At 40.0% G+C, this 26,349-nt stretch overlaps 1 protein-coding gene across 6 annotated transcripts in view; it reads left to right on the top strand.

Moving 5' to 3' along the window:
* LOC129732407 (CUGBP Elav-like family member 2) overlaps positions 1-26,349 on the top strand; it is a 575,258-nt gene that overhangs the window by 74,108 nt on the left and 474,801 nt on the right. For 2 of the 6 annotated variants that reach the window (XM_055693269.1, XM_055693267.1), the window contains exon 2: positions 18,776-19,616. In XM_055693269.1, the coding sequence (XP_055549244.1) occupies positions 19,150-19,616 (467 nt within the window). In that variant the 5' untranslated portion in view covers positions 18,776-19,149. Of the gene's footprint in view, positions 1-18,377; positions 18,603-18,772; positions 19,617-26,349 lie in introns of those variants that run through there. The other 4 variants (XM_055693266.1, XM_055693271.1, XM_055693270.1 and 1 more) reach the window with 3 other exon arrangements.

Below are 26,349 nucleotides of genomic sequence, written 5' to 3'. Positions count from 1 at the left end.
CATCAATGAGGCATTATCCCTGGCCCGGGATCTGCCGGCTTCCAGTCTGGTGAGTAACTCTTTGAACCTAGACAACACAACCAAACGATATATCCAATTCCGTAATACTATTAGACGACAGTACCAGCGCTCTGGCCAGTCTCATCTGAAGACCAATATCAATCGTCTCAACAAAATCATCAAAGCCAGGTCGGTGGATCTAAGAAACAAACATTTTTCTCAACATCTTCGCTTCCTCCCAGTTCGTGGAGAATTACCAAAATGTTGAAAACCGACCCGAGACCTATTTCCCCTTTATCACCTCCAACATCAATCCCCGGTTTTTTCCTTCTAACAGCATCTGAAAAAGCCAATGCACTTGGTCAGCATTTTGTCAACTCTCACAATTTGGGTCATGCCATGGTGAGCCCGCACGAGCATGCCGTCCAGGAAGTAATAACTAGAGTCGCCGATCTTCCCTCAGTCATTCCCGATGAATCTAAAATATCTGATGATGAGGTGTTAGCTGCCATCCAGCGCACCAAGAACATGAAGGCCGCCGGTGTCGATGAGGTCCTCAACCTTGAGTTGAAAATCTTGAGTCGAGAATTTTTCAAACACCTGGCAGCGATCTTTAATAAGTGTCTGGAGCTCAGCTACTTTCCGTCTCGCTGGAAGTTAGCTAAAGTGTTTTCTATCCACAAACCCGGTAAGGGACCAGAGTAACATCTTCCTCCTAGAACAGTTCGGGTTTAGACAGGGTCACTCCACCGTTCACCCACTGACTAGAGTTACTCAGACCCTAAAGCGGAACAAGTCCGTTAGTAAAACATCTGCTATGGCATTGTTGGACATCGAAAAGGCGTTCGATAATGGCTGGCATGATGACCTGGTGTTCAAGCTGCAGCAATTCAACTTCCCGATCTTCCTCGTAAAGATCATCAAAATTATCTGTCGAATAGATCATTCCAGGTCTTCCTCAACAACATTTTCTCTGATACGTTTAACGTAGATGCTGGGGTTCCACAGGGTAGCCTTCTTGGTCCCGTCCTGTTCAACATATTTACCTCAGATGCTCCGCCTCTCCCGGGTGGTGGCATCCTGTCTATGTTTGCAGACGACACTGCCATCATTTATAAAGGTCGAGTGATTGGAGCTTTGACGCGTAGACCACAGGAGGGCCTGGATGTTCTGTCCGACAATTTCAACAGCTGAAAGATCTGCATCAATGCAGCTAAGACCCAGGCTATCATATTCCCGCATTCAAAATCAACTCTACTTGTTCCGCCTGCCAATGTGAGAATCCATCTCGATAACACTCCCATCGAATGGTCGATTGACCAAATCCCTCTATCCTCTCATTAATAGGAAATCCATTCCTTCCCTCACCAACAAGCTTGCCGTTCACAGAGTACGCTTCGCCTATCTGGGAGGGCTGCGCTAAAACCCACCATCTTAAGCTTCAGATTGTTCAGAATAAAATATTACGTATGATCCTAAACTCCCCTCCGAGGACACGAAACTCTGGGATCCATCGTCTGGCTGGTCTTCAGGTGCTGGAGGAACGGAGAACAACATCATTGACTAGGTTTAGAGAGTCTTGCGCCAGGTCACCTCACCAGATCATTCGTGAGCTGGCACCTTAGTTCTAAGTTAGTTTTTAGTTAGTTATTCGTAGTTAAGTAGATTATCAAAATTTTATTTCAATTTAAAACAAATCCTATAAAGGATCAAATGTAAAATTCTACACAAAAAAATGTAAAACTACAGAATTAAGTAACCAGCAAACCTCAAAACAAAGATGCAGAGCCCAAAAGTCTAAACAATTATTATGTAATCCATATGTAACCATATAAAAATATAAATAAATGTACTTTAAGCAGCCTCTCATAATAGTTCCAGACAGCGACAACAGCAGTCATCCCTTAGCAGCAGCAGCAGTAGCAGTGCAGTAGTTACCAGCGATAGCGGATAGCGGCCACAACTGTGGCATAGCAATGGATAGCGCACTAATTGCAGCGGACCTCAGCATCGATAGCAGCTGGGCCAGCTGATGCAGGGGCAGCAGATACCAATGGCAGCGTATAGTGGCCACAACTGAACTACGGATAGCGTAGCAGTTGCAGCGGGCATATCTAACCATGAAGCATTTATGCAATAATTGAATGAATAATTTTTCCTATTTTTACGTATAAAAAAACAAGTTTGCTGAGTAAAGGTTTAGCACATTTTGTACAAAACAACTTTGTCGAAGACATTATACTTGTATCTGCTAATTCAAATGAACTATTGTAAAGTTTTCTCTAGAATGCCCCTTAAAATATTTTTTTCAAGATAACTTTTTATAGTAATTTTCTAAAATTTTTCAATGTTCTACAATGTTGTTAACTATAATAAAACACACAAGTTCACTGAAGAGAGTTTATTTTTATCGCTTAATTTCATTTAGTTATTAAAGATTTTTGTTAAAATAATGCACCTATTAATTTACAAATATCTGCACAGGAGACAGCGAGAGACAAATGCCTATATCTGGATTAAATGATGTTTTACTTATACTTAAATATAGAAATGGTTTAGCCTGCAGATATTTGCAGATTTTAAAGATATCTGTTATTAAATTAGAGCATTGTTTCAATAGAAATCGTCAATAACAAATGAAATATGAGAGGTAAAAATAAACTTTCTTCTATGACATTGTTTATTTTGTTATAGCAAACAACAATGTAGAACATTGAAAAATTGCAGAAAATCACTACTAAATGTTATATTGAAAAAAATTAAAAATGAATGGCAATATGTTGAAAACTCCACAAAAGTCCATTTTAAAAGGCAGATAGACGTATAGTACCTTTGACAAAGTTGTTTTTTATAAAATGTGCAACAACTTTGCCGAACAAAGTGAATTTTCATATGCAAAAATGAAAAAAGTAAAATTCGCTTCTCACTGTTAAGTGGATCAATCACAAAATTTCAACTTCTATAGAATGGAGAATTTTCAATGGATCAACTTTCCTGGAGGCACTATGGCTCTAAAATCTGTTTTTTTTTTTTTGAGTCAAAATAATCTCGATCACGTTTTTGCAGCTTTGGAAACAGTGTACGATGCTGAGTCTGTTTTAGGAAACTCACAACACTTCATTAACAAGGATGTAACGTCTTGAAGAAGACGGTTATAGTTTGACATCACAGCCGAATTTCAACCTTCATACTCATGTCTACCATCGGCAATATTACACACGCAACAATTTGTTTCCATGCGACACGGGGACGGGAACATTTTACGACACAATACATGTTATTTCGTTGCCTTGATGAGAGCTCTATCGGTCCGGCTCGACAGAATGTTCACAGGAAATCATTTTTGTACACCCGTGTTACGAAACTGAGCAAAACTGTAGGAGCTGAAAATAAAAGCGGGACCAGAATGAATGAGATGTATTTTACGTACATTAGTATCACGACATACGAAATAAAAATTTTCGAACGTTGTAGAATGGTATAACTGGAAATAATTAAATCACACCTATTTTTCAGTTATATCATTCCACAACATTCGAGAAATTTACGTTCGTTTATTTACTAGAAAAAATGACTGACACGCAAGCAGCCGGGTTATCTTTCTTGTAAAAGTATTCTACTTCAACCTTGCGGTCGTGGCACACAACCTTCCTGTGATTGTTTCATCATCTTCTCGTCTTTTCAAGCTTTTGAGGCTTCCGGACTTTGTATGTTTCATATTTTCATTTATGTCGCATCGTAAAAATAACAAATTGTTATTATTACGATGTTATTAACAATGTTCTTTGATGGCATTTAAACAAAAAAAATTAATTTAATGATTTTCCCCCAAAACAGTTTTTATGATCCTATCTTTTTTCCGATAACACCATTAAATCCATTTCCAAGCTTTTAAGATACATTAAAAGCTCTTAAAACGTTTCCCATCATGGTTTTTTTTCCCGTTCCTTCTTTAAATGCAAACGAGAACAGAATTAATTTTCAATGTGCGCCAAAGCGATCCGAAATCCGCAGCTTACGAGCCACAGGACACTTGTTTATGGCGGAAACAATCCGCACGGACATGGTGGGCGTATTGCAAAAGAATCTGGGTCACCACACCGGCTGTCATCGATTACGCACGTAATTTGACGCTTCGTGGCAGCCGGATAATACGCCATCATGCGCTGGACCCCCACGCGCACTGTTAATCGCTAGACAATAGGCATGAGGTGCTCTCTTTATTTTGCTTCGCCTGTAAAAACCAACATTAAAAGCAATTATTGTCGTTTTACGTTTTTTTTTCATCGTCGCTGATTACCACCGCCCAACGCCGAGGGCCCAAGCAAATGAAGCCACTATTAATCCTAGCAGATACATTTTTCATCGATTTTCCACGCAGCTTCGTCAATTCTACCGGACATCGTTAAAATGACTCTATAGGAAAAGGGTAACCAGACTCGTAATCGAACACTGCAAACAAAATAAATAAATGATAAGCAAATAAATGGAATTTTAAATAAATAACTACTGAGCTGGCCTCTTCAGCGGCTATCGACGGGGCTTCTTGTGCAGCGAGAGTAGCGCGAAAATTTAATGGAAAAACGCATGTGCTAAACGGAAACAGCTTCGTTTGGCGATTGTGTCCGTCTGTTCCTCACCGTGTTTCTCTCGTGTGAACCTTGACCGCCATAAAACGTCGGGCACCGAGGGCTTGCGGACCACTCGAAATCATAATGAAAGGGTTCACCCGTGCGTGCGTCGCAAGCTCTGAAAAACTAAATTGCCTATACGATTATAAATGGCGGCAATAATTGGAAAATAAATGGGATTTCGATTATTTTCGGCGCAAAAAATTGGAATTATCCAATGGGAAGTTAATTTCGTTGCCTGGCCGCATCCTCCTGCTGCAGGGTAAGTGCTTCGAATGGTTTATCTTTTTTTTGTTGCTGCGTGAACGAGCGACATTCGTTAGCCAGATGGTTAGATTACAGGCACTGACGGCCGGGCGCAGCAGAATTGCTTTAATTGCATAATCAGTGTGTACAGCAGATTAAGCACTAATTAGAGAGCGCCCGAAAACCGCGTTTCGGGGAAAAAGAAATGCCAATGAAGTGGTTTTTTTTTTGTTCTTTCGTTTTTTCATTCAATTTACAAAATATAAACACATTATATGTAAATGTTTCGATTTAGTCGATTTTTATATTACATTTTTCGTGAGATTGCACAGCTCCGACTCACAAAAGTATTGATAAAACTAAATAAGAATAACGTGCATTTGTCTTTTTTTTTCTTAATCGGCTTAGAAGCGTTCGCAATGCCGAGTTTTCCCAGTGAGGACATTCGAAAATCCCATGAGGCTATAATTAAGTATAATGGAGGGTTGTAACTTTTTGCCCCCTACAACATAAATCATGAACGCTGGTATGTCAAGTTCAGCCTTCAAATAAAGCCACGTTCGAGCTATAATATTTCTGCTACAGCTGCTAGGAAACTAAAAGTATGTTAAGCGAAACTTTGATTTCGTTACGCATCTATTCGCAGAAGTTAGCCTCTGTCGAACAGAATAATGTGCTTGAATAGGTTCCAAAAAGCTTTCGGAACAAGAGAGCAAAGCATCAAAAGCGAAATGGAAATCTGACGGTAAATTTAATAAAAGAAATTGAATTTTGCCATTAGATGCGAAAAGCGCGCTTATGGCTTAGTTGTGACAAAAAGATAAATCATTTAAGGTGGTTTAGCTTTTCCGCACTGCACAAAAAGCCACCGTCATCGGAAGCGTATGTCGGCAGAATTTTTTCCACTCACCAGAGTGAGAGCTTTTTGAAAGGAATAAATTGTAATTTGATTAGAGCGAGTTTTTCTAAGACTCATTATTTTCAATTCTTAACCAGTGTTGCGATACCAAGCAAAAACATAAAACTCACTGTCTCCACATAAGTTGTCCAACCACTCACCAAACAACAACAATAAAAGTGCCATATCAAGTTGAAGAAATACTCAATAATTCATTTAATTTCATTTTTCGTTTTCCTCTCTCGACTCTACTTCCAGACAATGAAACAGCACATTTGCTCCGTCTTGAAGGAACGAACTGGTAGCCTGGTCACTGCTCGGATTGAACGCTTGCACTGCAGCAGCACGAGCACCGCAGGTGCATAGGGTAGGGGGAAGGAAAAATCGACCACTATTGAAAAAAACAGCAAAAAAGCTCTCCAGCCAGGCGGACAATCGACGGCGTGCAAAGAAAAAGTGGCGACCCGAATGCCCCCGAGGATAACAGACCAATAAATTTTAATTAACGATAGTAGTTATAATAACTGATTCCCCTGGGCAGACCGAAGCGAAGAGCTTTTCTTTGTCTGCCCAGTGGTGGAGATAAAAATAGATGTACGGCGTACGGAAAATAATCACTCGGATTTCTCGCAGCTTCCACCCTCGAGCGGCACGTCGCATCGACGAAAACAGTTTACATTGTTTGAATTGGGGATCTTTTGATACTTGATGTAGATATGTATAGCTAAAACCAGAAACCAAATATTTGCAACTAAAAATGCCAACTTATAAAAACCGACAAAAAAAGTCGTAAAATCTGAATTGTCATAACTAGACTGCAATTCAAAATGTAATAAAAATGCATTGATTGTATGAGATATAATTTTTATAAAATTATAAAAATTAGTCCTGAAGGCTGTAACTTTCCAATCGGATATTTGTGGATTCTGAATACACTTTTGACAACTAATATATAAAAATCCTCGAATGCATCAAAAAGGAATTAAACCTTAAACTCTGTTGAGATTAAGAACCTTGAACCTAGATTCTTAAACCTTGAACCTTGAACATTGAAATTTGAACATTGAACCTTGAAAATTGAACCTTGAACCTTGAACTTTGAACCCTCAACCCTGAACCTTGAACCTTGAACCTTGAACCTTGAACCTTGAACCTTGAATCTTTAATCTTGAACCTTGAACCTTGAACCTTGAACCTTGAATCTTGAACCTTGAACCTTGAACCTTGAACCTTGAACCTTGAATCTTGAATCTTGAACATTGAACCTCGAACCTTGAACCTTGAACCTTGAATGTTGAACCTTGAACCTTGAACCTTGAACCTTGAACCTTGAACCTTGAACCTTGAACCTTGAACCTTGAACCTTGAACCTTGAACCTTGAACCTTGAACCTTGAACTATGAACCTTGAACTTTGAACCTCGAACCTTGAACCTTGAACCTTTAACCTTGAACTTTGAACCTTGCACCTTGAAACTTGAACCTTGAACCTTGAACCTTGAACCTTGAACTTTGAACCTTGAACTATGAACCTTGAACCTTGAACCTTGAACCTTGAACTTTGAACTTTGAACCTTGAACCTTGAACCCTGAACCTTGAACCTTGAACCTTGAACCTTGAACCTTGAACCTTGAACCTTGAACCTTGAACCATGAACCTTAAACCTTGAACCTTGAGCCTTGAACTTTGAACCTTGAACCTTGAACCTTGAACCTTGAACCTTGAACCTTGAACCTTGAACCTTGAACCTTGAACCTTGAACCTTGAACCTTAAACCTTGAACCTTGAACCTCGAACCTTGAACCTTGAACTTTGAACCTTAAACCTTGAACCTTGAACCTTGAACCTTGAACCTTGAACCTTGAACCTTGAACCTTGAAAATTGAGCCTTGAACCTTGAACCTTGAACTTTGAACCTTAAACCATGAACTTTAAACCCTGAACCTTGAACCTTGAACCTTGAACCTTGAACCTTGAACCTTGAACCTTGAACCTTGAACCTTGAACCTTGAACCTTGAACCTTGAACCTTGAACCTTGAACCTTGAACCCTGAACCTTGAACCTTGAACCTTGAACCTTGAACCTTGAACCTTGAACCTTGAACCTTGAACCTTGAACCTTGAACCTTGAACTATGAACCTTGAACTTTGAACCTCGAACCTTGAACCTTGAACCTTGAACCTTGAACCTTGAACCTTGAACCTTGAACCTTGAACCATGAACCTTAAACCTTGAACCTTGAACCTTGAACTTTGAACCTTGAACCTTGAACCTTGAACCTTGAACCTTGAACCTTGAACCTTGAACCTTGAACCTTGAACCTTGAACCTAGAACCTTGAACCTTGAACCTTGAACCTTGAACCTCGAACCTTGAACCTTGAACTTTGAACCTTAAACCTTGAACCTTGAACCTTGAACCTTGAACCTTGAACCTTGAAAATTGAGCCTTGAACCTTGAACCTTTGAACTTTGAACCTTAAACCATGAACTTTAAACCCTGAACCTTGAACCTTGAACCTTGAACCTTGAACCTTGAACCTTGAACCTTGAACCTTGAACGTTGAACCTTGAACCTTGAACCTTGAACCTTGAACCTTGAACCTTGAACCTTGAACCTTGAACCTTGAACCTTGAACTATGAACCTTGAACTTTGAACCTCGAACCTTGAACCTTGAACCTTTAACCTTGAACTTTGAACCTTGCACCTTGAAACTTGAACCTTGAACCTTGAACCTTGAGCCTTGAACTTTGAACCTTGAACTATGAACCTTGAACCTTGAACCTTGAACCTTGAACCTTGAACCTTGAACTTTGAACCTTGAACCTTGAACCCTGAACCTTGAACCTTGAACCTTGAACCTTGAACCTTGAACCTTGAACCTTGAACCTTGAACCATGAACCTTAAACCTTGAACCTTGAACCTTGAACTTTGAACCTTGAACCTTGAACCTTGAACCTTGAACCTTGAACCTTGAACCTTGAACCTTGAACCTTGAACCTTGAACCTTGAACCTTGAACTTTGAACCTTAAACCTTGAACCTTGAACCTTGAACCTTGAACCTTGAACCTTGAACCTTGAACCTTGAACCTTGAAAATTGAGCCTTGAACCTTGAACCTTGAACTTTGAACCTTAAACCATGAACTTTAAACCCTGAACCTTGAACCTTGAACCTTGAACCTTGAACCTTGAACCTTGAACCTTGAACCTTGAACCTTGAACCTTGAACCTTGAACCTTGAACCTTGAACCTTGAACCTTAAACCTAGAACCTTAAACGATGAACCTTGAGCCTTGTACCTTCAACTATGAACCCTGAATTTTGAACCTCGAACCTTGAAACATAAACTTCGAATTTTAAACTTTGCAGTTTGAACCTTGGACCTTGAACCTCGAGCCTTGAAAGGTTAACATTGAACCTTGTACCCTGAACCCTCAACACCGAACGTTAAACATTGAACCCAGAATCCTAAACCTTAAATTTTAAACCTTGAATCTTAAACCTAGCACCTTCAACCTTAAATCTTGAGCCCTAAACCACAGACAGTTAAACTTGATTAAGATTTCTTAGACCAAAAAAATAGTTGGGAGGAATTAAATCAAAGACACTAAAACCTCTCTAGTCTCCAGCTCTCATCTCTCCGGAACAACGGTAAAGTATTACGTCGGGAAGTGACTTTTTGTGCTTGTGCAGTCTGTTCACTCCTTCTCCTCTTAGTTAACCACCTTGAGACTAGCAGTTAGCTAGCACTGACGTATAGGTTGTTGACCCTCCACAGCGACTGTTGCTCCAGTACTATCTGAGAAGCTGCTGCACAAACCGCACTCCAGATGTTCATTGCATATTTTCCAAACTAAGTTTTCCGGAGTAATTTCTAGCCCTCTCACTAACATCGTATGGCCCCTCGAGGGCGCCAGGCGAGGGCATGCGAAAAGATATGTCCAACGATCTCCTCCACCTCCATGCACCCGGGACACAAGGGGGACCCCTTCTGTCCGAACCTGTGTAGATACTGTCCAAAGCAGCCATGGCCTGACAAGACCTGTGTCAGGTGGAAGTTCACTTTACCATGGTGCCTTTCGAATAAGTCGGTGCGTCCATCAACCCTTCTCGGAATTGGCCCATTCCCGCTACCATCTGATCATCGAGAACTCACAAATTCACAACCGTGACCTCCATCTACTGGTGTGCTAACTCCTCCAGTGTCCTGGAGTGCATCTATTTCTCGACCTTGCGTGCGCGTCCGTCAACTCTACCTCTCTGATCGACTCGTCGTAGACCTCCAAGATTATGTCGTAGGCACAGCCGACGATCACAACCCTTGCAGGGAACTTCCACTTCAACACTCCGTCGTACATGACATTCTCCAACACCGGGCCCAAGATAGAACCTTGCGCTACTCCTGCGGTGATTTGGACGCTCTTCTGAACCTTTTCCGTGTTGTAGACTAGTACTCGATTTGGAAATAGTTCTCTAGAATCTTGTACAGCGACACAGTGCAAGCACTGTGAAGCCTCAACGGTGCTATTAAACGCATAGTCCTTCTTTTACGCTGACGGTGACGGAAAGAATAGCACCCAGAGTGGACCTGCCCTTCCGGAAGCCGAGGTTGGCGAGTGCTAAGCATGGTGGCGTCCCACGCCCACGATAGAGTAGCAACTAATTGATCAGCACTCGGACGGAGCCAGCTACCCTTCTCGAGCTCTATTTTCTTGTCACCTTAAACCGCGTAGTTATCTACACTATAGCGAACCAACTGGTGTTCGCTATTGATGTAGTCATCGTCTACCCGCCAGTTCTTGACTAGTCCTGGGTTGGAAAACGTCACGTCGGGGATCGACTTTGCACCATTATTGCTGAATGTACTTTTGGCTCCAGATCTAGGTAGAGCTTTGCCATACCTTCCAACAAAAACAGACCCTGCGACAGCGACTTCCCCATTCAACAGCCCAAGTCTTGAAGTCACCCGCCATCATCAACGGCGTCAGGTTTGCCAGCTTCATGCGTAGCAACTGCAGTGAAGTACTCCGTTCACCTTGGCAACCTCGTATCTTTCGTTCGAGGTTGACTCAACCTCCCCAACCGGGAACTTACTCGTCGTCCATATGGCTGCCGTACTAGACCTATCCGCAAGCCAGTTACCATTTACGGAATAGATACGGTAGGCAGGCATGGGGGAAACACAGCACTCACACAAGCGCGTGTGGCCCATCTGCTAACAAACACACCACGCAGTGCAATTCGTATTACCCTCCGTCGTGAGCTCAGGACAAAACACTGGAAAGCCATTTGTTAACGCGCGAGCCGAGGGTTTTTAACTTCGGTACATGATGCAACCGAGGGCTTGCATTTTCGGGGAACACACAAGTATTAGTCACCACGATGAAATCGACAATTCTAGAGAAACATTTCAAAAGATCCTGCTTTGATCGATTTTTTGATCGATCACCTCCATTCAACCACCACAACTTATTAAACACCTTTAATGACACTTTATTTGCACAAGTTGATAGCGGGGATCACTCTAGTCTTCTAAATGAAAACCACGGTTGGGAGAGTAACTGAAGCTGAACCAATACCAAAATTGAAAGGCGCTCCGGAAAAACGATGAAAGCAGAGAGGACCTTTTGAAATGTTTATCTAGAACTGTATAATAGTGGATAACTTGATGGTAGCCATCCCATACAACCACCTGCAATATTTTTTTCATATGTACTTTTGGAAAAATGAGGCGTTTGAGAAAACACGAGCAAGCAAGCGGGCTCCGAGAAAAATCTGTCCACGTGGAATGTTAATGACCCCTTAGTAGCTGGTTCACCGGCTGGGTACCTCGGGCTTCCCATAAAGTGCTTGGTTTCCTGGTTTCCGGAACATGCCAGGCACTTGGGATGCTTATTGCAGTTTTTCACTTTATGACCTGCACCACCACAACGCCTGCACAATTAACTGCTGTTGGGCCCCTCACAGTACCAGGACTTAAACCCACTTTTAAAGCATCTGAAGCAAACGTCCGGGCTCATGGGGCATAATGGCCAATCAACCTTAAGTTTAACTGTCTTCAGGGTCAGGTTAGCATTTGCCGATGCTAGTCGGAAAAAGGCCACCTGGGTCCCCACTAGGCTCTCTCGGAGGCGGCCACTTCCACCGGGCATGTGCAACGTCGCACCCTTCGATGATTTCGTCCAGGTTTTTAAGCTGTATAATCACCTTGGAGGAACTCTCTAGAACTTGCTCAACTACCATCTTGTAGGTAGCTCCTTTGTTCTTGGAGTCCTTCCGGAGGTTAAGTACCATCTCGCCAGTACGAGGTCGCCTCTGCACATCCGCCCCTTCAAGACTTCTGAGTACTTTGACCCGTCCGCCTTGAAAATGACCGTGCTACCTGCCTTTCCAACTTTTCTTAGCCGTTTGGCCACTTCATAATCTTGGAGCGTCTCACCTTCTTGACGCTTCCTGCCTATCATGGTTACCCAACAGCCGTAGCCTAAACTTCAGCTGGTTTTCTGCGGACCTTGAACCAGTTGGTGTGCTCTCCCGCTAGAGTGGCAAAACCAACCGTGTCTTTGTGTCCATGGTGGATTAGTAGCCTACGGTGGTCTATACCGAAGCGGTGAAATCATGACTAGGGTAGGCCGCGCTGCTTCCCAAAATGCGTGTAAACACTCGATGGGGCGCAGCTAGGGGACGCTCTACTCCTCCAACGATTGCTTCCGCGTTTTCGCCCTTGTGGTATTCCTTGATGAACGGCGCAACTTCCGGCAGGTCCCTCTTACTATAAATTTCTTCGTTCACGGTCGGTCCGATCGAAAGAAGAGCGGCTTGGACATTCCCTTCCGGCTGATTGTCAGCCACAGCAAAACCTTCTTGGGGAACTTGGTATGTCAAATGAACTTTACTTTGGAGCTAACTTCTTTCGTGGAGTAATTAAAATACAAAGTGCCCTGCTAGTCGTAGCCATGCATGTTCGCCAGGTAACTTTCAAAGTTTGGCTGGTGGTACCAACCTCCCGACCAAGTGCACGCAGCGATGTAGCCACTTTTCTCTCGGTCTTCTTCTTCAGCATCTTTTGGAACTTATCGCTCAGGGTTGTCGGCCTTGCTTTGATTCTTGTCCAATTGTTCGAAGATATTGTAGATGCCGGAGTAAGAGTATCCGGCGTCTACAAAGTGTCGCACGATATCCGTTTCAGACGCAGCGGGGTACCGTTCTCTGAACGAGCAAATGAAGAAGTTTCACGGTTAGAGTTCAAGTTAAACTTTCTCTGCTAACTCATGGGTTACTATGATTGTAAACCCATGAAAAATTGACAATTTTTGTGCATTTTTTTTTTTTTTTGAATGCAAACGTTAAGGCTCAACAGTTTTGTCTGCTCGACAATAGTCTCCATTCAAAATTTAAACTTAATCGTGATGACGAAGGTTTTTCAGGATTTTTCTTCGAACTTTGAACCTTGAACTGTGAATCCGTCTTTGAACCGTCGTTGAACCTTGAACTTAAAAAAATTAAATTGGAAAATATCTCTGAAACTTTTACTTAACTTGTAGGTAAAAATTGTCTCAATGTTTTTCATCCTAAACATTTTACTCAGAGTTTTTTAATATTGTCAAGATTCTATTAGAGATATATTTCAGAAATTATTCAAAATTAAAATATTTCAATATTTCAATATAAAACTTCGTGTTTATTTTTTAATTTTCCTAGCTTAACGTGAACCGGGACGAAATCCAAGCATGGCTTCCTCCTGCATACTACCGCTCTTTGGGAATGTCTCATAGAATATCAATAATTTTTAAACTAACCTGATAAACAAGCATCAGAGCACCTATTTTAATCAGTTTGCACATTTGGTTTGACCATAAAACCGTTAAAACGTTTAATCTTGCTATTTTTCACATCACTATTTTTTCTCTCTCTCGATGTTGTTTTTTTTTTGGCGCCGCTAGTGACTAGAACAATTTCCACAAATACTGGCACGTAAAAGTCACGTAACCACTAAAAATAAGTATACTTTTCTCTTTACACTAATAAACAGTGTGATCGTTGCAAATGTCGGTGAAAAATCGGTCGAAACGGGCTAAAACTTGTTTTAAAAGTATAGCGCCTCGCAAAATTCCGATTTTTGCTTTTTTTATAGTTTTAACTTAACTACGTTCAAATTGTAATGATTCTGTTGAATTTTTTTGCATCAAAAGTATTAAAAAATTGGTAACCATTTAATGTCAACAAAGATAAAATAATGCTTGTACTCAGTCCCGTCCCACTTTAAATTCAGAACAATTAATTGAAAAACATTCACAAGACCAGGGATTATTAAATTTTTTCCCATGGGACACTGGCCAACAGTATTCCAGGCGGCAATATACGCGATAATAGAATGCACGAATACGTGTCTGAAAAGAAATTATCGACACGTAAATATTTGCATATTCTGTGATTGTCAGGCAGCACTTGAAGCCCTGATTTCTCCTTTCTGCAACTCTAAACTAGTGTGGGAATGCATCCTGTCGCTCCGAAAGTTAGCTATGAAAAACAAGGTTAACTTATCTTGGGTTCCTGGTCATTGTGGAATCGAAGTAAACGAGAAGGCCGATTAACTAGCCAGACAAGGGTCATCCACCAACTTTGTTGACCCAGAATCATTCTGTGGAGTCTCCCCGAGCGCTCTAAAAGCTTAACCCGGTGAATGGGAGAAAGCGACCATCAAAGCAAACTGGGATGTCATAAGCAGATTACGACAATCGAAAAGATTCATAGTGCCAAATCGCGAGAAGAGCCAGGGCACTGTCCGAGTAAGTATCATCTCAAGAAGATAAGCAAACTTGATGATGATTAATGAATCGAAAGCGAAACTCCAGAACATCTACTCTGCGAATGCCGAGTATTAATACAACGCAGATTGCGTATCTTCTGTAAGGGACAAATAGAACCTACCGAAATTCGGAGGGAAAGTCCCGGTGAGGTAGTAAACATCATACGAAGTGCGTTGCCCAACGGGGATTAATGTGCAATGTAACAAAGACATCAACTCACCATATAGTGATGTACCTGCTCGTAAGCACTTAGAGTAAGTTGAAGCATACCACAATAGATAAAAAAATGGTCGCAGTGGTTCAGTCTTCTACAAGGAAAAAAAAAACTTAAAAAACCACTGAAATGTGAACTTCATAGGAATATACGGTTTTTTTTTTCAGTCTTAATGATGGATCAAAACGCTACTATGATTTGTGTCCGACGTTTCGGCCCTTGAACTTAGCCTTTCTCAGGGGATCTACAAATTTATTAAAACATTTTATAAAATACGCTGTACCTTTTCACCAAAAACCATTTATTTTTTTTTTCCAGCAACAAAAATAAATGCCCCAATTTTCGTCGTTTGAATTGTACAACTGCTGCACATAAATCTCCGTCAACCATAACCATAACTTCTGAGTTATTCATCCATTCTCTTTTAAATCATGGTATATAAATTTTTTTTCAACAAACTAATGCTTGTTGCTTAGAAACCAAAAATAACTTACAATTAGCGTATTTCCATCAAACTTTTTGAAAATTACTATTAAAATCATACTGCATCATTGGAGTTTGATTTTTCTCTATATAATTGAAATTTGGAAAATTGTATAAAATTTTACTTTAAAGTAAAAGTTTGTTTGCTATTTTTCCAAGCAAGTTTTCTTATCAAAAAATTTGAAATAATATCAAGTTTCAAGAAAAAATAAATTTGAAGAGAAAATTCAACAGATTTTTGATTTAATGTATAGTTTAATGTTTGTTTTATAATTTTCTCAACTTAAAACCTCAACCTTAACTGAAAATGAATGAATTTGGGAAGTAAATCATCAGTATCATTTTGATTGAAAATATTTTTTCCAATCATTTAACATCATTAGAGTGTAAATATTTTGAAAAATGACGAAACTGATTTTTTTCTGAAACTTTAACTTGAAAAAGAAAAATTGGTTTTTGATTTCTCCATCCTGGACTTTTTACCAAAAGTTTTGTTATAACTTATGATTTCTTTGAAAAAAAGTTTTTTTTGTAAATTAAATTGAGTGTTCATTCAGAAATTTTCGCACTAGAAATTTTTTTCCAGCGTTGATATTTTTTTTTACAAGGTTACATTTGTTACCAACAATTCTCTCTGAGAAAGTTTTTCTGTACAATCAAAGGTTTCTGAGTTACAATGCATTGAATGCTTTGAAATGAGAACCAATGTCAAAATGCATACGCCCTTTTAGGAAATTAGACTTGACTCGAAAAATTCATCCACCTGTGAAAAATACGTTGTTTGCTTAGCTCGGTCATTCGGCATAGAACTCGGTAATTCGGTTATTTGGTTATTCGGCATAGAAAGGCACATAAGACATAAAAGAATCTCTCCGACCCTATACTCATCAACCACACTAATATGAGTCCATGTATTGAAAAACCTTGAAGTTAGAGTCCATCCTGGTGTCAATAGAGGTGTGGTAAAAGCCAGAGAAAAGGAATTAAAATTTCACCAACGCATCGCACTTTTTGATTTGCTATGAGTTTATATGTAGTAAGCTTCAGCTAACTCTACCGTATCTTGAAGGAGAACCTGTTTTTTTTAATACACTCAGGTCGCTTTTTACGCTTTACGAGTTTACGTGGTTTTTTACGCGGATTCCGGAATTACCGCGGTTTTTTACGCGGATTCCGGAGTTTTCGCGGTTTTTTTTACGTGGCTCGTATACCCCGCGTAAAAAGCGACTTTAGTGTATTACAGCTTTCAAATAATTCAAAATATATTTTATGAAATGTTTTAATAAGTTCGAAGATTCCCTGAGGAAGGCTAAGCCCAAAGGCCGAAACGTTGGTCATAAAAAATAGTTCATAGAAATACAAATATTCTCCATACTAAAATTTAATCTGCAAAAATTGTTGTATTTAATTTCTACTTCCTCTACTTTGTACCCCAAAATTTATATAATGTTTAGACAAGGCATCATCAGTTCTCCAAAATTTATTCTCAGACAGTTTTTCTATACAACCAAAGGTTTTTGAACTACAATGCTCCAAATTAAATCAAAATGCATTCGCCTTTTTAGAAAACTACTGTTGAGTCCAAAACATTACTCAGTTTATTAAGTTTTTTGTTGGTATAAATCCTACCGCGACCAGTAATTATTCATTTTTCTGGCACTGTCCGAACGTTTTTTTGCTGTTCGCACTTTCATTTTTTTTCTCCTTTTTGCGGTGTCACTTATTGAGAAGTTACCTTCTACTTATTATAGTGTTCATATTCCCCCACACTTACTATTCTCTTACCTTCTTTTTCAAACTTATCATTGCCTCAGCAAGTTATTGGAAATGAATTTCCCGAAGGTTTTGATAAGAGTTTTTCAGTCTGGAGAGAAATTGTCGTATGAAGGAGCCTGAGAATAAATCCATGCTTAAGTCCTTCGACATCGATAAATTGAAACCCATGACCACCTGCTTGTCAAATTGGATTCTATAGCAATCGAATTTTTTTTTAGGTTCAATATTTGTGCAAAGTTCCATTCAAATAAAAAACTGTCAATATTCGAGGATAGGTAATTTTGCATGGATTTTCTCGAATATTAAATTGTATATTGTGTGTTCCAGTAAATGTTTTAATGCAGAAATAAGAGAGTTGGAATGCTGAAAAGGTAAAACTAAAATTTGAAATATGAAAAATAAATCACAAATTAATTTTTTAGAGCTAAAATTTCAATGTTGAAATTAAGTTTTTGATTTTAAATCATTTTAATTTAAATTTTAAAGTCTTCAAATCAAAACATTCAAATATTCAATCACGTTTCCGCAGTGGAAAGTAACCGAACGAATTTCTCCGTTTAACCTCTTGACATTTTTTAATTGGGAAAGCTAAAGTGGCATTCACGGATTGGAAGACAGTCGAGAAAAAGAAAGCAATTAGTAGATTTATCAGAAACAGTCGCTGATGTTTTTAACTGGGAACAACGAAAGAGCGAATTTACGATAGCAACTGCAAATATATACTGCAAACATGAACCTGCTCAAGGAGATGAAGAACAGCTGAAGTTCTCTTTCATTAGTAACTTATAAAATATTAATTAAGAATGGTAAGGATAGCACCGCATGTCGCAAGTCATAAAAAAAACTGTGTCTGTGTGTCACAGTCTTTACCATTAAAAAAAATAAAATTCAAATCTTAAAATAACTCCCTGCTGCGTGTGAGGTATAAAACAAACAAAAAACTTCCAAACCCAAAGTTCGAACGTGTACAAAAAACAACGCAATCCAGGAAAACACGTTATCTGCATAATCTCACTGCAAACCGTGGTGCTAGGTCCCTTTACGATGCGACCCCTGCGTCACATTTCACAGCCAGCCACTGAGCCAATGCTCGTATTTGGCCATGTGTTCGTATAGATAAAAACTCCAATAGACAAGGCAAAATAAATATAGATAACGCGCTGCGACCTGGTATGTCGTCAGCGAGCGTGCTCTCGCTCTGGATCGGCTACCTGATAAGACCCCGGGCCGCAACGCAGGAAAACCAACGACGACGACGGCGACAGCGACGAAAACGGCCCCATTTAGTTCGTACTAATCACTGTTCGGAGTCGTTAGCAATCGCTTCAGGCGCGGGTTTGTCCTTTAGGAAGTTGCTAAACTTTTCCTTCGTTTAGCAAGTCGCCATCGTCACCGTTGTCGTCGTCGTCTGTATTGGCGTAAAAGTCGAAATCGTTTCCGACAGGGATCGGAATTGGGTCGTTACGGTTAGGTTCGGGTACCCGTATGGGATCAGCGTTTGTTGGGTAAATTTTGGTCAAGTGACCAGGCGGAAAAAAAGGTTCGTTGAATGTATTTAAAGCTTTTGAGTCGAGAATCACAACCATACAGAGCGATGCGGTGGTGTCCAGTGCAAAAGATAAGCACCGGTTACTGAATAAGGCAGAGCAGAGCCAAGCACACAACATTATCTAAGATAAGGTTTTTCTTTTCTTTTCTTTCTTCTTTCAGCAGAAGAGAGCCTCTTTGCTGCTTGCAACAAGTGATAGATTGAAGAAGAATCCTACGGTTTGCTTGAGAGGAAGATAGAAAAAAAAGTGTGGAAATCCTCCAGTCTGATGATAGTAAATAATAGGTAGAAGCTAGCCAAAAAGAGCAAAATAATAAGCCATTGAGCGAGAGGCGAAAAGGTGGTGTTCATTTTCTACCCTCTATTCGTGATAAGAGTGTTATCTTTTGCGTGTGTCTGTGAGTGTCCAAATCGTGGGTGTTGTTGTTATATTTGTGTACGCGTTTTTCGTATTCTGTGCTAGTGTCCAACCCCTCGTAACGTATCAAATCAAATCAATCAAAGAAGTGTTCCTTTCAAATTTAATCACCAAACAACAATGCTTAATTCGTTGGAAGCGTTGGCCGGCAAAATCTCGCCCGGTTCCGGCAAGAATTCCCCATCATCCGGGCTCGACAGCAACGGCAACAAGGTGCTGCTAGGTGGATACGTCCATCATCACCATCAGCTGCTGCAGTCGGCTAAGCATCCCTACCAGAAGCCGGGTCTTAGCAACAACAACAATAACAGCAACGTAGTGAATAATCCCGCCAATGGGGCTCTGGTGGCGGTGACGGCGCCCGCTGCGGTGGGGACGCTGGTTGGGGGCGGTACCGGTGGTGCCCAGGTGATCGGCAGCAGCAATGGCTCGCGCAGTGATCAACAGTTTCATCAACAGCAGCAGCAGCAGCAACAACAGCAGCTCCAGCAACAACACCAGAACCTCCTACACAACCAGCTTCACCACCGACTCGCAGCGGACGGCCCGGAAGCGGCGTCGCAGATCGAGATGAGCGCGAAGGAAAAGTAAGTTTGAGATAGCTTAATGCTTGCTTTAGTTTTCGTCCCACTTTGGGTCAACACTGGGATACGCTACCCTACTATAGAGCATCTGGTCCACCCGATGACTGGACTGGACTGGTGTGTTATCTTTACTGATGACACCCTCGATCTTTCTGTCTCTATCTTTTTTTCTGGGTGTTGTTTGGACAATCTTCCGCCTTCGGTATGGTGTTTTTCAGACGTGGAAGAAAACAAACAACAAGATAAGCTAGATTGTTTTAGATAGAGATGTTGGCTTGCAGATGTTGTTCGTTGCAGTTGGATTGGATGGAAAGTGGAACAAATTTTGTAATCTTAGCTGGGTAATAGAATTATAATTTTGTTACCACTTGTTGTTGAAGATTGCCGCGTTTTATTGCGGTAATCGAGGGGTAAACGTCGTGTTTGGTGAGAGAGTACTAAAGAATTAGACAAAATGAAGGATTAAGAGTCAAGAATGCGAACAATATTATCAAGTTTCACAGTAACGGTGCTGACATTTGCCAAGAAATTTGCATTAATATCGCGGCGAGATTCTGGCAACTAAGCAAAAACTTTCTAACTAAGCAAACAAGAAAAAAACGATTGCGGAAATATCAAATCTGGAAGCACTGCTCTTGAAAAAATATTTCTCTTTCTCTTTTATTCACACAAACAAATTGCAAAAATAACAAGTTGCGACATGTTATGACAACGAGAGATTACATGTTTATTAGGATAAACGATTTCACACATCTACAGAAATGACATCATCGGTATGAAAGCGAAGCGAAACGTAATTAAAATGTTTTCTAACGATTCATATCACTTAAAATAGGTGAAACAATTATAGTTTCACAAGCTCTTATTCCAGTTCCAGTTATCATTAAAAAACTCGTGATTTATAAATTATTTTGGCTTACGCAAGAAAACCCATTAGGAGTTCGTGAATCGTACAAAAGAACTAAGTCACGGTTAAGAGCGGATTGATTCAGAATTGCTCTATTGAGTCAACTGAAGCATGACGATTAGAAACAAAAACTTTCGGAATCAGTCAAAAACAGTAACAATCTATCCTAATCATTTGATTTTATTCGCTAGGATTAAAATTTCTACAGGGTGCACCATAATTATCGCAACATGAAACAGAGGATCGTTAACCATGTTTTTGGCAAGTACCGTAAGCTAGGATGACATTGAGCCAGTGTCAGTGAGATTGTACCATACAAACCTATTGTTTGTCAGTTATACCACGGCGATCACAAGACCAATCTTTCTTGAATAAGTTTCCTCGACGGCTTAGGATTAGACTCGACAGCGGACCGAATATCATTTTGAGGAATTTCCTTCCGGTAAATTGAGCAAAGATTTTTTCAACTCGTCCAAACTTGTCATAAATAGGACTTTGCTTCTAACATCCCTTATATAGAGAAGTCCATCACGTTGAGATCAGGCGAGTTTGGAGGCCAGTCATCCTTGGTGATGACAGAGGTTGGACTTGCACCAGTCTTGAACGGTCTTCTTTGTGTGAGCCGGGGCACCGTCTTGCACGAAGATCCAGTCTTAATTGTGACCCGCGAACAAACTTTGTATTTTTGTTGCAATATTTCACCATGTAAATCCATGTAAATCCACTTAAATCCTAGGTTTGGCGATTGATGACCTGCATGTGGAAATTCTGAAATGTGCAGTAATGAAAGTTTTCATGATGAACGGAGAGCGCACAAGCAAGCAATTTCAGGAATACCCGACAGTTTGAAGCCACTAGCATTATGGATGTTTTCCTTAACTTTTCTGGTCGGAAATCAAATATTTCTCGGTTGCCGGAAACTCGATAATTTGATTAAACAGTGGTTCCCAACCTTTTTGGCTCTGCGGCCCCTTTTACTGCAAACAGGAATTCCGCGGCCCCCTATGCGAAGCTAAAAGAGCTTCGCGGCCTCCCAGAAAACCGGGTTAATATGTGCCGATGCCAGAATACGTTTGAAGACAAGTTGAAAAATTAACTTTGGGGCCGTCCACATACCACGTGGACAGAAAACTCGTCATTTTAGACCCCCCCCTCCCCCTCGTGGACAACCGTGGACATTGACCGAGCATCAAGCATCAAGGTTGTACCGCTGGAAATGCTGGATTGCGTGGTTTATTACTTTTGGGTAACGGGGATTTTCGTCTGGCCCGCCATCGACTGATAAAATAATAACAGGTTTGACATCACCGTTATCTAAAATATTTGATATTTTTAAATTTTAAAGAAAACTAATGAAAATTATGATTTACTTTTTAAAATCACATCCAATTCAGGCGTATCAAGCAGTATATCGAAATCATGTGCGTGTGTTGAAGCGTTTGATGTCGAATGCTTTCCCGACCGGATTGCAACGAACGTTGGCACGGAGTATGACACGGACGCAGGATTTCCATCAATCTTGTCATTTGCAATCCTAATTCCAGCATAAACACTCGGTATCAGCTTATGCCTTGCAGCGACAACCCAGTCGTGGTCTGGCAAGGTAATTTTGTACTCAACGCTCATCAGAAACGGAGCCTGTTTGTTGACAGCGGTTATCCCGATAGGAAATCGTGCCTTATCGTCCTGAGATACAATAGCAACCTGGGAATTTCCCAAAATTGATGCCAGTGTTTCTACGGATCTGAGAAGAAAATATTATTTCCAACATGTTTGATTCTATAGAGGTTCTGTAGTCTATGATTTAGATTTGTAGAATACTATGAATTCTAAATAAAACCACCGATGTTACTATGAAAATGTGACTGTTGCATTTACACAAAACTTATGAAAACGAATGATTTTTTATTTAGAACTTAAGATTAGAAATGTCTTAAACTTTCAAAACAAATTCATTCTCTTGAATTTAGTGTAAACGCAAATTATTAAGTAGAATCATGCATAGCTGTTCTTATATCTGAAATCACTTCTCTCGTGTCTTTGGAATTGTGATTGCCTACCACAAGTTCAATGAAAGTTTAACTGATTATCGTCACGAATCAAATTTTTAAATGTATATTGAAAAGTTACCTGATGGTTGCAGTGCAGAACTTTCCGTCTTCGTGAATTTTATGCTGTGAATTTTCTGGCTTGCACAATCTCACCGGTACCGTTTTCACATGTCGTTTCCCCTCGGAATTGCGAGCATCGTGTGGTAACAAGCGAAGATATGTGGCGCTTCTGGATAGTTTAAAACCCTGTATATCCAGTTCATCGTGTAGCTCATCGAGCGTCTTACAAGTGCGGATTTTTTCAGAGCGCCGTCGTTCATCAGCTGCTCCACCAGCTATGGCGATTTGGACGATGGTAGACAAGAGTTCCGGTTGGTCGAGCTCTATTCGAGGTTTACCAGGTTGTTGACGGATCTAAAACATTCAAATCCCAGTTTTCTATAGGTCAATTAGATTCAATTTTTCAATTACACTTACTTTGAGAGATGAGGCCAATTCGGGATCCTTGGCTAAGATCTCCTTCAGAGCGCTTTTCCGGTTTGCCCGATATTTTCTCTCCAACTTTGCCTTGATTTGTTTCCTTTTAAATTGTTTCCTCATGGATTCCAAATCATTCTTAAGTTTGGTAATGCGGCAATGAACTGACAAATCTGAAAGTCCTGAATCCCGGGCTAGGTAAGCAGTGTTTAGCTCGGATTCACAAACGGCAATTTCCTTCTTTAGCTTTTCTTGGGCTGGTGCAGGTTGCACCCCATCGTCTTCGTCGCTGGAATCTTCGCTGTTTGAAGAGGTTTTTCGTTTCAAAGTTTTGTTTTCTGAGGCTGGAATTTTTTTCGTTTTTATTTAAAAACTACAAGCAATATATCAGTATTTACTTGATGGCAATGATTGGCTCTCTACATGTTCTCGTTCTTCTCCAGGTTCATGCTCAATCCCACCAACAGGTTGTTGATGTTCTTCAGCTGTCGACGTTGATGACTGCTTTGGTTCCTTTGATGGTGGCTTGACAGGGGCCTGTAATGAGTTCCAGCTTTATTGAAACCTTGTAGGCTCTCCAGAATCACAGAAAGCACTGAAATCCTTAGCTCTGTCTGATGCTCTCAAGAAGGCCAATATTACGTCATATACGCTGTAGTCTGAATTGAACATAATTCACAATACACAATATAATTATAATTACCTTGGTGAAATATGACATGAGGCCTGCTTTTTTAACCGTCGCAGATTTTTTCAACTCTTTGACTTTCTCTTCTACATTTTTCGGAAAATTTTTACTGTCATTTTTTAACTTTTTCCACAAAACATTAACGTCATCCTGAATTTTTTTTCCACTGAACTCCGAGCCGAAGCAGCGTTTGTAAGCTTCATACAAATCATTGTACGACATTTTGTCCTTATCAATCACTTTAAATCACAATACGCAAGCACCATTGAAAAAAAAAATAACCGCGAAAATTTTTTTAGGCTATCGAAAAAGACAATTGATTGTAGCATGGATCGTTTAAGCAGGAAGAAAAAGACGCGAATAATCTGAAACACTTGTTCCGTCGTATATGATACAAGGTTTGAACTTTGAATGAATTGATTCTACGTAGAGCAATTCCTTTTAAACAATTGATTTTCTTCTTATTCTTTATTTATTGAAAAACCAACGACCAATCAGCGTTGTTTGTGAATCGACAGATTGACAGAAAACAATCAGAGAAAAAACCGGCGACCAATCAGCGTTGTTTTTGAATCGGCAAACTGCTACTTTCCTCTAACACAAAAAAAAACCTTTTGTTGGCGGCATTGCGCCGTTGATTCAGGCCTCTGCCAGGGCGAGATTTTTGCCGTAGGTTGATGAACAACTCTATTTACGGCTGTTTATTTACCTACGGCAAGAATCTCACCCGATCGCTCGCGTTGGCATTTAGCATGGCAGTGGCCTGAATCAACGGCGCAATGCCACCAACAAAAGGTTTTTTTTTCTGTTAAAGGAAAGTAGTAGTTTGCCGATTCACAAACAACGCTGATTGGTCGCCGGTTTTTCGTGTTTGAACACGTGATGAATAATATATATATATGTATATATGTAAACGCTTATATATGAAAACGCTTCCCTTTGCGCCACTCGACACTCAGTAAAGCATCAGCCTTACACCATACATTATATTGATTTGAATTATGGGATACATTTCAAAGAATGAATGGAAAAGGTCAATGATTTTATTTACAAAAGAAATGCTCATGCATTTCGCATTATCGATTGCGAACAACATCTGTTTTGAATCAGTACAGGTAGTAAATACTAACTGCTCGCTGCTATTCGTGACAGTTGAAGCCGAGTTTTGAAAATATTCGTCTTAATAATTGTTACTAATACCAGAGATCCCAGATGTTTTTAAAAAATGTCAGTAACTGCTGAAAAAAAAACAAAGAAAAACCTGCTCGAAACCTGCAAAAAAATCTATCCATGATTGGAAAAATTTCGCTCGCGCAAGCAAAAGTCTGCAAAAATCAGCACACATTTTGAGAAAGTCTGTGCAAATATAAGTATACTCTGACAATGAGCGAAATAGCCTATAATTGTTGGTGGATTACATCAAATAAACTTGCTTGTCGACCTCAGCTGACCTCACAGCAGAAAAGAAATAATAGACTTGCTGTTTGCCGCGATGAATCGCATCGGTTTATCATTATCATGTAGTTGATATCAACTAGAAATGGCCAAGAAATGCGCAATCTACTTGAATTTGTTTACTCATTGCTGTTTTGAAACTCTAGTTCTGGCAGTTCATTCTAAACTGACGGTACCACGGCAAGGAAAGGATGAATCAACGTTCCGAGTGAAAGGCAATTTTTTTTCTACTCATTAAGAGAGAATGCGGAACGAAATGTAAATGATATCATGTCGGCAGAGCATGTTGTATGAAACATAGCGCGAGTGTTTGAAGCTTCAACAGAGCTACATTCGAATTCCCAGAGTTAGGTCTGTTAATCAAAAAGAAAATCTGTACAATTCTTATTATTGATCACAATTTTTTTTTTGAAAGGTTAGGAAAAAATGTGTCCACGAGGACACTATCATTACCCCCCCCCCATACCGTGGACAAGCGTGGACATTTGCTTAACCCCCCCCCCCCAAAGCTGTCCACGTGGTATGTGGACGGCCCCTTTTCTCTTTCTATAATGCAGAATTAGCCGCGAAATTTGCATAATTTTCTGTTTGGTTACTCGCGAATTTACAACTTTTTTGCCGCAAAATACAACTCTTTCTAATTATGACTGTATAATCAGACCGAATGCAGCATTACGAAGCCTCGCAATGTAGCATTCATCTAACCCTTGAATTTCTTAATAAAATTACGCAAACTAATATAGCATTGCAGAGTTGAAATATAGGGCACTCTTTTACAAACATCAAAGTAGGTGGTTGCTATATTGAATCTGGTTGCAACTTTTCGTCGGAAAGCCTTGTTTACTTTCAATTATGGCTTTAAGAAATGATGAATAGAAATAACTGATACAGGGTTTTGACGAAAAACAGTTAATGTTTCCAAAAATAAAAAAATTGGATACCAGTGTTGCCAGAGAGGTTGTTTTTGCATTGAAAAATGAATCTGCATATATCGGCAAATAATATATACTTTGATTTCCAACTAAATATTTTCACCGTGTTCCTGAGAAAATTTCACATGAAACCACTTATCGCCTCCAGGTATTATAAACAAAACTCGTGTTACAGCATTTTTAATAATTAACCCTCTAGTGCCCAATGCCGCCTTTACATAAAAAA

The sequence above is a fragment of the Wyeomyia smithii genome, chromosome 3, assembly GCF_029784165.1.
Source record: "Wyeomyia smithii strain HCP4-BCI-WySm-NY-G18 chromosome 3, ASM2978416v1, whole genome shotgun sequence".
NCBI classification, from domain to species: Eukaryota; Metazoa; Arthropoda; class Insecta; order Diptera; family Culicidae; genus Wyeomyia; species Wyeomyia smithii.
This window is presented reverse-complemented; position numbering and strand designations above follow the sequence as displayed.